Source organism: Bidens hawaiensis, unplaced genomic scaffold, assembly GCF_021521415.1.
Source record: "Bidens hawaiensis isolate Kalapana, Puna unplaced genomic scaffold, B.hawaiensis_p1.1 tig00004477_1, whole genome shotgun sequence".
Taxonomy (NCBI): domain Eukaryota; kingdom Viridiplantae; phylum Streptophyta; class Magnoliopsida; order Asterales; family Asteraceae; genus Bidens; species Bidens hawaiensis.
Window position 1 is genome coordinate 1,419,206 of NW_027491270.1, and position 13,287 is coordinate 1,432,492.

Consider the following 13,287-nt stretch of genomic DNA (forward strand, 5'->3'; position numbering starts at 1 on the left):
CACGTATCGTGATGGCTTGTTTCATTGGTCATCGCGTGGCGCAATGACTTAGCAACACAGGGTGCTGCCACGTGATGGCACGTTGCCTCTCACATTGTGCCACGTGTTAACACGTGGTTCGACGTGTATCCCCTATTGCTTAACGTGGACATCACGTATCGTGGTTGACCAATGGATATGGTCGTCGAATATGTCGACACTAACCATTTCTCGATTAATGTGAGTGTTCTTCGCGTATCGTGATGGTTTTGAGAATCAGATTTTTCATTTTTAGTCCTTCAACTATATAAAATTTACAAAATTGGCCCGAAAGTTTCGGGATGTTACCCCTATCGAGTTACCACTATGTTCCCGCCACAATGCCCCAGTTCAAAGATGCTACATAGATAGGGTTTGAATCCTTTCGGGTTTCTGATGATGTGACCAATGGACATGTTAGGGTTCCTTCGCGAATCAAATTCGGACATGAAACAAAATTTGTGTAACTGCATTTTTCTTTCTTAAGCATGTGTCGTTTGCTGATTTCTCATAATGCAAAGCCTACATATAGGACTAGGTTTACCGATAAAGAACACAGAAAAATCATTACTTTCTTTTAAGCATCTTAGTGCAAATTTACCGAACCATATACCCACCATTGCTTTGCATTTAAAGCTTTTGAGGGGACCCTCACTTTCTCTAGAAAATTACTCAAAAGTCAAAAAGAACTTTCTCTAGAAAATTACTCAAAAGTCAAAAAGAATTCGTCTACCTCCATCCAAGTTCAAATCCAAATGATATTGTATTTCCTATGAAAATTATTTTGTGTCGTAAAAGAGTAACAAGAGTCCTTGAACTATGTATGTAAAACAAAACTGTTATTTTAGTCCTTTAAATGAAATCTTTTTTTTTCTTTCTTTTTCCTTTTTGCAAAAAAGTGTAGGTTTTTGTATTGGAAAACTGAAGTGAAAATTGATTAAATTTGGAAGGGTAGAGCTCGTAAACGCAAACTGATCTATTTCATTTTTTATTTTCTTTTTTTAAATAGTCAACAAAAGAATTTTTATTAAAAATTCTAGCAATGAGCTAGAACACCACCAAGAACACCCACCGTACACAAGATCTCACACTTACAACAAAGGCTTACCACCTACGAGGATAAACGAGCTAATACATGAATTATATTCGAAATTTACACCAATCCTTCCACGATAATTCACTATTTTTAAATCTATTTTTTATCCAAAGATAACCCATTGCTTTGATTTCTTCCACTAAACCGGTCACGTGTATTAGAGTTCCATTGTGAATACACCAAACTGACACCAAACACACCGCATGCTTTATCTTTAGAGAATGTCGAATACTTACACAATTCCACTAAATCCCGAGCACTGAAAGAGGGGACCTTACACCATTGCAATATCAAGCTCCAAACCATTTGCGCTAGGCCACAAGAAATAATCAGATGATCTACCGACTCATACGCATCGCAAACTGGAGACAACAATGACCCGACCGACATGTTCCGCATCGATTTCATTAACTAGCTAGCTTTCGAAAACAATGTGTAAGCGCATATTGCCATCATGGCCCATCTACATTCTTGGAATACACAAACCCACATTTATACGTGCATGGTTCATTTACATTGGTGTTGGAGAGAGACAAGTATAACAAACATTGTATTTCAACTACTATTTTTACATTTAAAAAAAATTGTTTGAGCTAAAATAAATTAATGATTTATTTTATTACTAGTTTTGAACAAGTGTATAAACAAAATTAAAGGTTAAAAAAGAAAATGAAATATATATTTTAAAAACAATAATAATTCTAGAATCTCAAAATTATAAATTTGAGAAAATCTCTTTATATACAAAATTTGTTGTTTTATAATAAATATTCCATCATCATCCAATATTAATAATTTTAGATCATATTTGTTATTTACTCTGAATAATGCAACATAATGACATATAACGTCCATGAGAAAAAACCGGACATCGAAGGAATAAACTAACCGTAGAAAAAAATTGTTCTTGCCTATTTTCTACTTTTTTTAACTTTTATATTTCTACTTGATCTTCAATCAATATTTTACTTTTTATTTCCTGACACTATCATAACTTGATTGCCAAAATGGTTTTAACACATAACCCATGGATTGGTAGGATGATTGAGATACGAGATTAAAAGATTATTAGGAAAATTAACTATTTAATAACCAAATTGACAAAATAATTTTGACCCGTGAACTATGAATAGCAAGGATGAATTAGATGAAGGGATTAGAAGATTTGGAGTGAAAATTAGGCTACAATTAATTGTAAACTTAACACTTATATTTCATTATTCTACTTTATTAGAAGAATAAGATAACTTAAGATTCATTTTCTCACAAACACATGTGCTTTGTGTGATAACTGTTTTTGACTAAACCGTGAACCAAATTACAATAACAGTTTTTGACCGTTGTAAACCAAATCGTTAAATACTATTGAACCAAACCTAACCTTGCAAAAACGTGCCTACCAGTTTGCCTTAGTTTGATTTCACGGTTCATATTATTGGAGATTTATAAAAAAAATGTACAACTTACAATAAAAATATAAAAAATGGATAGTTTCCTAACAATCAAAACCTTAAAGATCGACTTTATGCATGGTGTTGTAAAGTAAACCTCCATCAAATTTATAGTCCAACTTATAATAATTAGAACTCATGTAATATGTAACAAGTTAAGTAACCTAAAAATCATCGCTTTTATAAGGGGTTTTTCAACTGTTTTCAAGGATAAATCATAAACGGAACATTCAATACGATGTGAAATTCCTAAAACCGAACGACCAAATTAAAATGGAAAAATCCAACTTTGATGCCAAATAGATAATCGGTTTAGGTGGTTTTCACGCACCGCTAGAAATACGAGTTGCTCCTGATGGCAATGATCATCACAAATGTCACACAAAAGTTCCCTTGCAAATTTCCAACTTAGAAATTCAAGTGGTTTCCGACACGTGTTATTCCTACATATTTCCAACATATATTTTTCCAACACATGTCCAGCACATGCTTTTCCTACACATTTCCAACACATACTTTCCCTATACATTTTTTACATGTGCATACTTTTCCTAAACCCATTTTTTGTGCATACTTTTGCCATGTACAAATACATATACATACGAATAGTCAAACATATACGCATACATACACACACACACATATATATAGGGGATAGTTCAAGAGAGAAATGATATTACTATAAGAAATGCGATAAATGAATATGTGTCACTAGTTTTGTTTTAAGTTTTCACTAGTTAAAGCTAAATAAAGAAAGTATTAATCATTTTCTTTCTTCAATTAATATAACTAATACTAATAAACCATAATACTTATCTATTTAATTAATATAACTAATTAAATTATTATTATAATTGAAAAATATTAAAAACTCATTTATTTTTATAACTTATTTTTTATGTCTTGAATTTTTATCCTACATAAGTATAATTTATTCATACATTAAAATTTCTTTCTATCCAAAACTAATTTTTTCCAACTCAATATATTAATATCCATCAACACATACTTACATTATAATGAATAATACCAAAAAACTATTTTACATGTGTTTGTACTAAATATCAACAAAAAACATACAACCTACACAAAAACGTATAATCTACACTTGTTTTAAGAATAAGACAACATATAACCTACAAACGAAAAACATATAACCTACACACAAAATTCATCATCAATAAAATACGCAAGCACACGAAAACATATAACCTACACACGAAAATTTTATCTTACACAAATACAATTTATTCATACATTAATTTCTTTTTATTCAAAACCAATTTCTTCAAAGTCAACATATCAATATCTATTAACACGTAGTTACATTGTGATGAATAATATAAAAAACTATCTTACATATGTTTGCATTAAATGTCAATAAAAAATATACAACCTACACAAAAACATATAACTTATTTATGTTCTAAAAATAAGAAAACATATAACCTATATACGAAAAAACATATAACATTTGCATGTTTAGGATATGTGTATCTTTGAGTAGTTTATATAATTGTTGATGTCGAATTACATATGTAAGTTGTATGTTTTTTGTATGTTGTACGTTTTTATTACTCAAAAAAAATGTAGGTTATATAACTTTGTGTAGGTTGTATATTATTGTTTAAATTTAATGGACACATTTGTATGATATTTTTTATTTATTTAGAAAAATAATTTTTATAGGCATACCAATTGAAAAAAAAATATTATGTTTTGATATTTAGTGTTAAAAAAACACGTTTATATATGCTAATAAATTGAGTGGAAATTATTTTTTAATATAAAAAAATAGTATTATATGAATAAATTGTATTTATGTTAAATAACATGAAGATTGTGTAAATAAAAAATAAAACTAAAATAATATTTTTATCTTTTTACTTATTATAGTTAAAGTAGTTAGATATATTAATTAGAGTGAGATTTATTATGGTTATATTAGTTGTATTATTTGGAGAGAGAGTTTGCATTTATTGTTGTATTTACATCTTTTTTATTTATTTTTAAATATTTAAAACCTAAAATAAAACCAGTGTCTCATATTCATTTCTCGCATTAATATCATTTCTCTCTAGCTTGAACTTAAATATATATATATATATATATATATATATATTCAAACAAATGTTCACACATAAACATATGCATGCATACATAGGTATTGGATCATTCCAGAAGTTTTTTTTACAGCGAGAAGTGCGATAAGTGAATGTGTAACTCTATTAATCCCTAATTTCACTCTTTTTCTTATTGTGTAGGTGCGTATGTACGTGTAGGTACGTATTTTTGTATATGTGTATGTATGTTTATACGTGTTTATGTATGTAGGTTTGAATGTGGCTCGGTACGTTTGTATGTGTGTAGGTAGGTTTGAATGTGTGTAGGTACGCATGCATATATGTGTGTAGGTAGGTTTGAATGTGTGTAGCTAAGACATAAATACAACCAACCTACATACATGTAGGTAACATCATAAGAAAGAGAGTGAAATTAGGAATTAATGTAGTTACACCTTTACTTCTCGCTGTAATATCACTTCTCGCAAGATCCATCCCCTGCATACATATACATACATATATACTTAAACACATATACACACATAAACACACATATACATCACATGTAAGTACATATACATACGCATGCACATAAAGTTCACACACATCTATGTATTTTAATAAAAACCTACCATTTTTGTCACTTGTCAATACCATAGCCTTTCTCACTTTTTCAACCAATTTTCATATATGGCCCTTATCTTTTAAGTCAATTCAATATATGACATTAAAATTATAGTTTTATTCCAACTAAATCCATTACTACATATAATAAGTATTCTCCATATGGATTGACAAGAGACGATTAGTGAATTTTGAAGTGTTAATTAAAGTGTTTATTATGGTTTATATTCAAAATGGTAAACAATAAACATTTGATTCATAATATGTGATATGAGAACAATCAACTTGGACAAAATTCTGATAACGTCAGCGACTAAGGCTTAGTCTCTAATACCTAAAAATACATATGATTTTAAAACTAAAAGTTTTCGGGTTGACCCAAAACCTCGAATCCGGACCCAAGAACCAACCCGAATTACTTCGGTTCAGGTTCGAGTTAGTATTTTCTTGGGTTCGAGTTTCTTGGGTCAGGTTAGTTTGGTTTCACGGGTTTTCTTGGGTTGGGTTTCATGTTACGGGTAAAAGTAGCAGCCCTACTTTCAACGATTATAAATAAAAATCATTACATTTATTTAGTGCAACTTTAAATCTTCTAATATTCTTTTAACTCAGAATACTCACTATTATTTGAACATGGTTTTAATGTTAGTATGTATTTTTCATTTTCCTGGCAATTACATTCATATGAAATAAAAAAAATCACTTTATTATATTTAAATTTTTTGTTTTTATGTTGCTTGATTATACAATTTTTAATTGTAAAATGTAAAGTCAATTAAAAATTTGTCATACACAAAATATTAATGACAACAAATTTATCATGATCAATCAATTTCAAATTATAAAGATTCTAAGGATAATTATATTATCAAAGTTCAGGTATATGATTTTTGAGATAATCATGTTTTTTTAATAAACATGAGGAGGTGTTCTCAAATTACATCATATTGATTGATTAAAAGCTATGGTATTTTATGTGTATGAATATTTTTTTTATTAGTATGATGGATATATATTATCATTTATCTAGAGTTGGTATGTACTTGGAGAATTTTTTTTGTCACACGAACAACTATATATAGCTATATCAAGAGTTATAAGTAGACATATATTTTACTTTATTAAGAGTCGGACTAAAAATTTTGATTTTTGATAAACAATATATATCTACTAATACAATCACAAATGTTGTTCAAAAGGAAGTTTTTACCTATTTGTAACATATTTGTGTAATCTTAGTTATGTAATTTTAATTTAATTGTTATTGTATTAACAATATATGATCAATTTGTTTACTGTATTTTATTTAATGGTCAAAGTTTAAAATTTTAACAATTACCCGTGTAATACACGGGCTCACACTAATACAAAATACATACACGTGCATCACTACTACAAAACATGTATTCGCTATGGACTTTTGCTACAAGCATAACCGGTCCCAATTTTCTTATGCATTAGCTATGCACACGTTTTGCGACGGTTTTGTTATGGATATTTTGCCGGAGTTTTTGGTTTAATTTAAAAAGACTCGTAGCAAAACCCGTGTCAAAATCAAGAAAATAACAAAGTAGTTCACTAAAATCCATTGCAAAAACTAAAATATTTATATAGTTAAAATAAAATTTGTACAAAATCTGTATCTACCTATACCATTAAAGAAAGACAATTCCACATGTCATTTAAATAAACCATTCACATTGAACTCACTATTTTGTTTTTAAAATGTTAGTGGCTTACTAACTCAACAATGATAAATTGATGTTAGCCTTCCCTTTTTTTTTAATTGGTATAGATTTACCATCTTCCTTTGATTTCTTTTAAAATATAAATACAAATTATTTTTACTAATCTATGTATTATAGGAAATTTTTATATCTTATAAATCCATAAGATATGCTATTATGTATATTATTAAATTTAATTTTTTCGTTTTGTTTTTTAACCATCCGTGTATCACACGGGCTCTGTCATAGTTAAAAATAAGAAAACATATATTTAATGCTTATTAATGGTTTAGTTTAGAAGGTCTATTATATGAAAGCTAATCTTTTGTTATATGTATTTGATGGTATTATTTATACGGGGAAAGTTAACGTACAATTGAAATTAACGTTTTAATTGTAAGAATCAAGTAGAGCAATTATCTAATTACATCATAGAGTTATTATGTAATTACTTTATGATGTAATTATATAATTACTTTTCTTATATATATAATAACTTTACTTGATTTTTGCAATTAATACGTTAATTTCATTTATATTTTATACAAACCCTTATTTATACATTGTATGTTGTGAAATATACACATAACTTTTATAAAATTTATAGTGATATTGCTTATTAAATAATAATGACGCTTATATGTATGTAATATATCATTTTTTTTTAATTTATAATAATTCTTATATAAATAAAAATTATACAATAGTTATAATGGGCAAGAAAAAGAAATGTACATAAAAATCTTAACCAATATTTTTTAACAAGCGGATATACCCGATACCAATTAGTATGCATGATATCCGACGGATATTGGGCTGGGTATGGAAATTGGATTACCAATACTTGACTCGAACTCATCTCTTTGCTATCACTATGTGTGACTCGTTATTCCTAATTACCCACTTCATAAACCAAAGTCAAACTTTGTTAATCAAGTTAGACATAGTCAGACTGTGTTCGAGTAGACTCTAAGTCTCTCATGCAAACACAGACGCTAGACATATTGCAATTCTTGAATCACTGGCCGGATGTGCAGTGGAAATATGACTGTATTTTGGGACTTCAAGATTTAGATCAGTATCAAGTCATAGCATAAAACCCCATCTTAATTACCCATAAAAGCTATAATATAATATGATATGAACATCAAAGAAAAAATGATTATTTCAATCTAGTTGGTATTATGGAATTGTGGTCCTCTTTTGTACCATCCTCTCACATGCATACCATACGAACAGTGATGGGAAGCTTAGAAAAGTAAACCCTCAGGTTGATCATAAAATATTCTACTTAGATTGATTTGTAAATCTGTATCAGATGCTAATTAAATTGCTCCGTACATATATAACTAATAAACTAGAACTTAAAAGGATACCACTAACATTTTTCTAAGCTGCTGATGCATACCTAATATTTGTTATATTGATATAGCCATGAATGAATCCTTTTTCTGCCCATATTTATCCACCTTTCTTTTGGTAGCCTCATTGTCTTTTCTGATCACAGGTTCCTCTAAAATTGTATATAATCCTGCAAAAGTTTGAAATCAAAGTTTCTCATGATATTTCACCATAAACACAATATTCTAACTAAAGGTATATTACACTTGAGTTTTGATGTCAAACAGGTTTATTGATGTTAGCTAGGTAATTCAGAGTACTCTCATACCTGACATCTCATCCTCAGTGAATTCTTCGTTGGTGCTGTTACAATCGCTAGATGAGTTTGTTTCGTTTGATAATTTTGACTTCGCCGACGCAAAAAACCATGTCATGTCCATCAGCTTTCTGATCATATGAACTGCATAGTAAGGGATTTTTGCATGTTTTCTCTTATCAACAGTAACAAAAGCATTGATGAACATCAAACAATCCATCAAGCTCTCTTTAGCTAACCCTTTCATATAGTAAGCTTGTGATCTTCTCCACAAGCTTTTGGCATGCGAATTTGTAGGTTTTGAGATCGAAAGAGCTCTCGTGGCATCGCTAACAGCTGAATCTGGATCGTTAAGAAGTAAATAACATTGAGCTCTATTACTATAAAGTACAATCCTTTCTTTCCTTAGTTTTAAGGGACATAACTTTAAACCTTCGGTGTATTTCTTTACCGCTGCTTCAATATCGCCTAACCAAAAATTATGATTCGCTTGTTGTTTAACAAGATTCACCATGACTCTTTTCTCTTCAAGTTTCTCGTCAGACATTGATCTTTCTCTTCTATTCTTATCAACTTTTGTAACCCATATTTCTTTTAATTTTCTATCAATTTCAGGGTTTTTTATCCTTGATTTCCCATTCTTGAAGTCAATAATCAATGCTTTTGTGATTTTCTGGCCTACTTTTGACCTTTCTCCTAGTTTTCTAAGCTCAATTAGATCCAATAAATAAAATGATGCCATTTCAAGAACTGTGTACCTTGTGTTCATGTCATGGAGAAGCAATAAAAGACAATCAATCCCCATATACTGCCAATCATCTGAAGACCTTGAGAGGTTACAAATACATTCAATAACCTCTTTTGATTCAGAAACTTTTGTTCTTCCAATTTGTGTGTAACACAAGATTCTTATCAAACCTATTCCAGAAGGTGATGTGTGATTCACAAGCCCACCCCACATTGAACTCAAATCTTTCAAGAAATCTTGATTACAAATTAGATCTATCGATCTACCTCTAATGGCGAAACAATTTAGTAAGTGAAGAGACCAGCACTGGATTTGGCTAGCCCATTCTTCAGCCTTTCTGTTCTCCATTTCCAACCCTCCTACCCCTCTAGTAATCAAGTTCTTGTGATAGTTCACCCTCCGGTTTGTGTCCTTAATCGCTACAAACTCGTTAAAGACTAACTCGCCACAGCTTGATGCTAGACCCATCGTTAGCTTGACGACCTCTTCTTCATGAACCGCGAGGGTTTCAAAAGTGCTATCATAGCTTGCAAGGTGCCCAAGAGCTCTAACTGCTACCCTTTGCTCCACCCAACTCATCTTTCCTCTCAGAAGATCCAACAATGGAGGAATAACACCGGATTCCACAGCTTTTTCGGCAAAATCGAAACTATTCATGGTGTAGGATCCCACAATATGGGCTGCATAATATGGGATATAAATGTTTTGACCATCAAGAACCCATGATTGGTCGTTGATGCTCTTATAGAGCAAGCTAACCATGCATTTGAATATACCCAGAGAAGGAAACTCGGGATCTTCGGGTTGATTCATGGAAATTTTCCATAAAGTACTTAGAATGAGTACACGCTCTTGCTCATCAATTGACAGCATTTCTTTGAAACATTTCTTGATTCCTGATCTCCTGATCACCATGTTTTGCTCTTTCATGGTGCAGAAGAAGCATGTAGGGTTTGTGCAACTCATGGGGGAAGGTATGAAAGATGTGGTATTGGTGTTGGATTTGATTAATTAGAGTACTAACTTCATATAATATAAAAAGAGGATTAGTGGAGTCGGCAAGCATATAAAGTGGCAGTGAGCCAAACAAAAGAAGACTTTTACTGTATTTAACCTTATGACTTCAATATAACTTTCTTCACTTTACCTAAATAAAAACAAGGAGTATATAGTGTAGTGTAAGATACATCGATCCCTTTTGCAAGATATAAGGAAGTAATTGTGTGTATTTGATTGTGAAGAGCTATATATTAAATAGTGTTCATGATAGGGATCAATAGTTTGAATGAGTTGTGGACCCGTGAAAATGCGAAGGAAGAGTGAATAAAAAACGATTCATATATATACCTCACAAAAATAATATTCGAAAGACAATTTCAGTAATTTACATTTTATTATAGATAGGGGAAAGTTAGCGTACAAACTAAAAAACGTGCTAACCATGCAAATCAAATATTGTAATTATATATATATACAATTAGCGTAATTATGTAAGTAATTGTTTCGAATACATTTCTTTGTATGTAGTTTAATTATGTTGTTTGTAGTTTTTGTTACGCCGTAATTATACTACACTACAATTACTACTCATAAACATAATGACACTACTAAAACAATCGATTACACTACACTAAATTACACTATAAATTTAAAACCTAATTGCAAAAATTAAAAAAATAACTTGTTGGGACTTATATTTTAGACCGACGCATCGAATTAATCTTTGGGTGAAAAATATATTATTTTGGTCTCAACCAAGGGTGGATGGCTTGAACACCAAGTCATGATAGGCTAGTATAAATAAATGTTTTTATTCATTTGTCTAGTATGAGTGACTGTATTGTGTATGTGTGAGATTTAGGGTTTTATCCCTTTGAGAGAGTCTCTGCCGCCAGGATGAGCTCTCCTGGTGGCGGCTGAGATATTTCTTAATTGATTGTATGTATGAATGTATGTATGAGTGTTTCATCTTAATGAGAATCATTCGGCTAATATTTCATACTACCTTTTCTATCTTGTTTGTGTTTTGATTACAATTGTTCATCCTACTTTATTGTTGATTGTTAATCAAATCAGGCTCTCTCCCAATACACCTCATCCGTCCAACTAACATCATTCAAGAGTGAATCCGAGTAACATTCGATCCTAACCCTAGTTCCGAGCTCCACACCGTTGATTGGTATTGACAATATTATTCACGCTTCCGCACCGGGGCTCGGAACTCACAATTGGTATCAGAGCCTGGGTTACCGAATCGTTCAGACTAACCGCTGAACAGATTCATTTCGCTCTTGAATTCACCATGGACGTTAAACGATGAAGTTCGTTGAAATTATTTTTGGGGGTTTTGAAATTATTTGATGATTTGGAGAAAAGTATATGGATTGATGTTTGGGTTGATGACTCGTTTGGAGATCCAACATCAATTTCATGTTTATTGGGTCAAAACGGTCCAGATCTGATGTAACAGTGTTATTTGGCTCGTTTTAGGGCAACACTGTTCATCTGATTATTTCTAGATCTGAAAAGGTTGATTATGATATGAAGATAGGTTTCTTTGATTTCGAGATGACTTGGATAGGGCTATAGTGATTAATTTCAGATTACGAAATTTGATTTTTGGATCTGAAAAATTAGGGTTTTGTGTGCTCGTGCTGCAAAAACAGTAGATGTTTGTTGAAAAATATTGCCGATGGTACAAACTGATAAGGAGAATGTACAAGTCAAGAATGAACAGGTACTAAAGGCAATTTCATAATTGTTTGTTGCAGCAGATGCAAAGTGAACATTCGAGCAGGTTCTGCAAGGGCAAATCAGTGACTGATGACGCAGAAATGAAGTTTTGATGTCTCGAGCACACTATGAAAAAATTAAGATTGGACTCGAGTATGGAAAATGACTAAGTGTTGCTTCGAGCACAGGAGGTGTTTTGCCCAAGCACATCTTTGTTTTGCTCGAGCACAGGTTATTTCGAGCACATCTTATATCGAGCACATCAAATTCGAGCACACTTTGTGAAACCCAGAGCATATCCTTTGTTCTCAAGAAAACTATCTTTAAGTCTCGAGCACACTTTATTATTTATTCGAGCAGACTCTTTTTCGAGCATACTTTGTTTTGTCTTGAACAATTATGCTTGTGAAGAGAAAACTCAAGTTTGTGTCGAGCACACCCTTGCTCCCGAGCACACTTTTGCTCCCGAGCATGCTTGGTGTTAAGTGAGAAAATGAAAAATCACAAGTACTCACGAGCACACCCTTGCTCCCGAGCACACTTTTGCTCCCGAGCATGCTTAGTGGAAAATGAAAAAGCACTAAGTATTCCCGAGCACACTTGTACTTCCGAGTACACTTTGATCTCCGGGTACACTTTGTGTACTCGGTGAAAAATTGAAAAATCACAAGTGTTTTTGCTTCCGAGTACGCTTTAGCTTTCCGAGTACACTTTGATTTCCGAGTACACTTTGTTTCCGAGTACACTTTGCCTTCCGAGTACACTTTATGCTAGTACAAAAAAAATAAATAAATAAAAAATTGTGCTAGGAATGTACTCGGAGTATACTTTGTGCTAGGAAAAGTGCTCCCAAGCACATTGTGTGCTATGAAACAGAGTTTGTGAAACATTTCAAAGTTTTGAAGAAACTTTTGAGATTTTTGGTACCGTTGACCATTTGACCAAGCTATTCTCTACGGAAGATATATACCAGGGGTATTTTGGTAATTTTTCTCCAATCATCAACAAGCTTATGGAATTCAAACCTCATCCAATTTCACGACTTCATCGAAAGCTTTACAAGAACAAGTGTTGACCAAGCTTAAGGATTTAATCACTTTTAGTGTCAACCAACTTTTGAATATGTTCATTTGCGATTTTTACAGTCTTGATGAGGATGATCAAGATTGT

At 31.6% G+C, this 13,287-nt stretch overlaps 1 protein-coding gene across 1 annotated transcript; it reads right to left on the minus strand.

Annotated features, from left to right (window-relative positions):
• Positions 1–8,014: 8,014 nt before the first annotated feature.
• LOC143626676 (uncharacterized) lies at positions 8,015–10,629 on the minus strand. The gene is made up of 2 exons (XM_077096680.1): positions 8,649–10,629; positions 8,015–8,510 (listed from the first exon to the last, which is right to left on the minus strand). The coding sequence occupies exons 1-2, from the start codon at positions 10,348–10,350 to the stop codon at positions 8,398–8,400; spliced, it is 1,815 nt and encodes a 604-aa protein (XP_076952795.1). The 5' UTR covers positions 10,351–10,629; the 3' UTR covers positions 8,015–8,397.
• Positions 10,630–13,287: the final 2,658 nt, after the last annotated feature.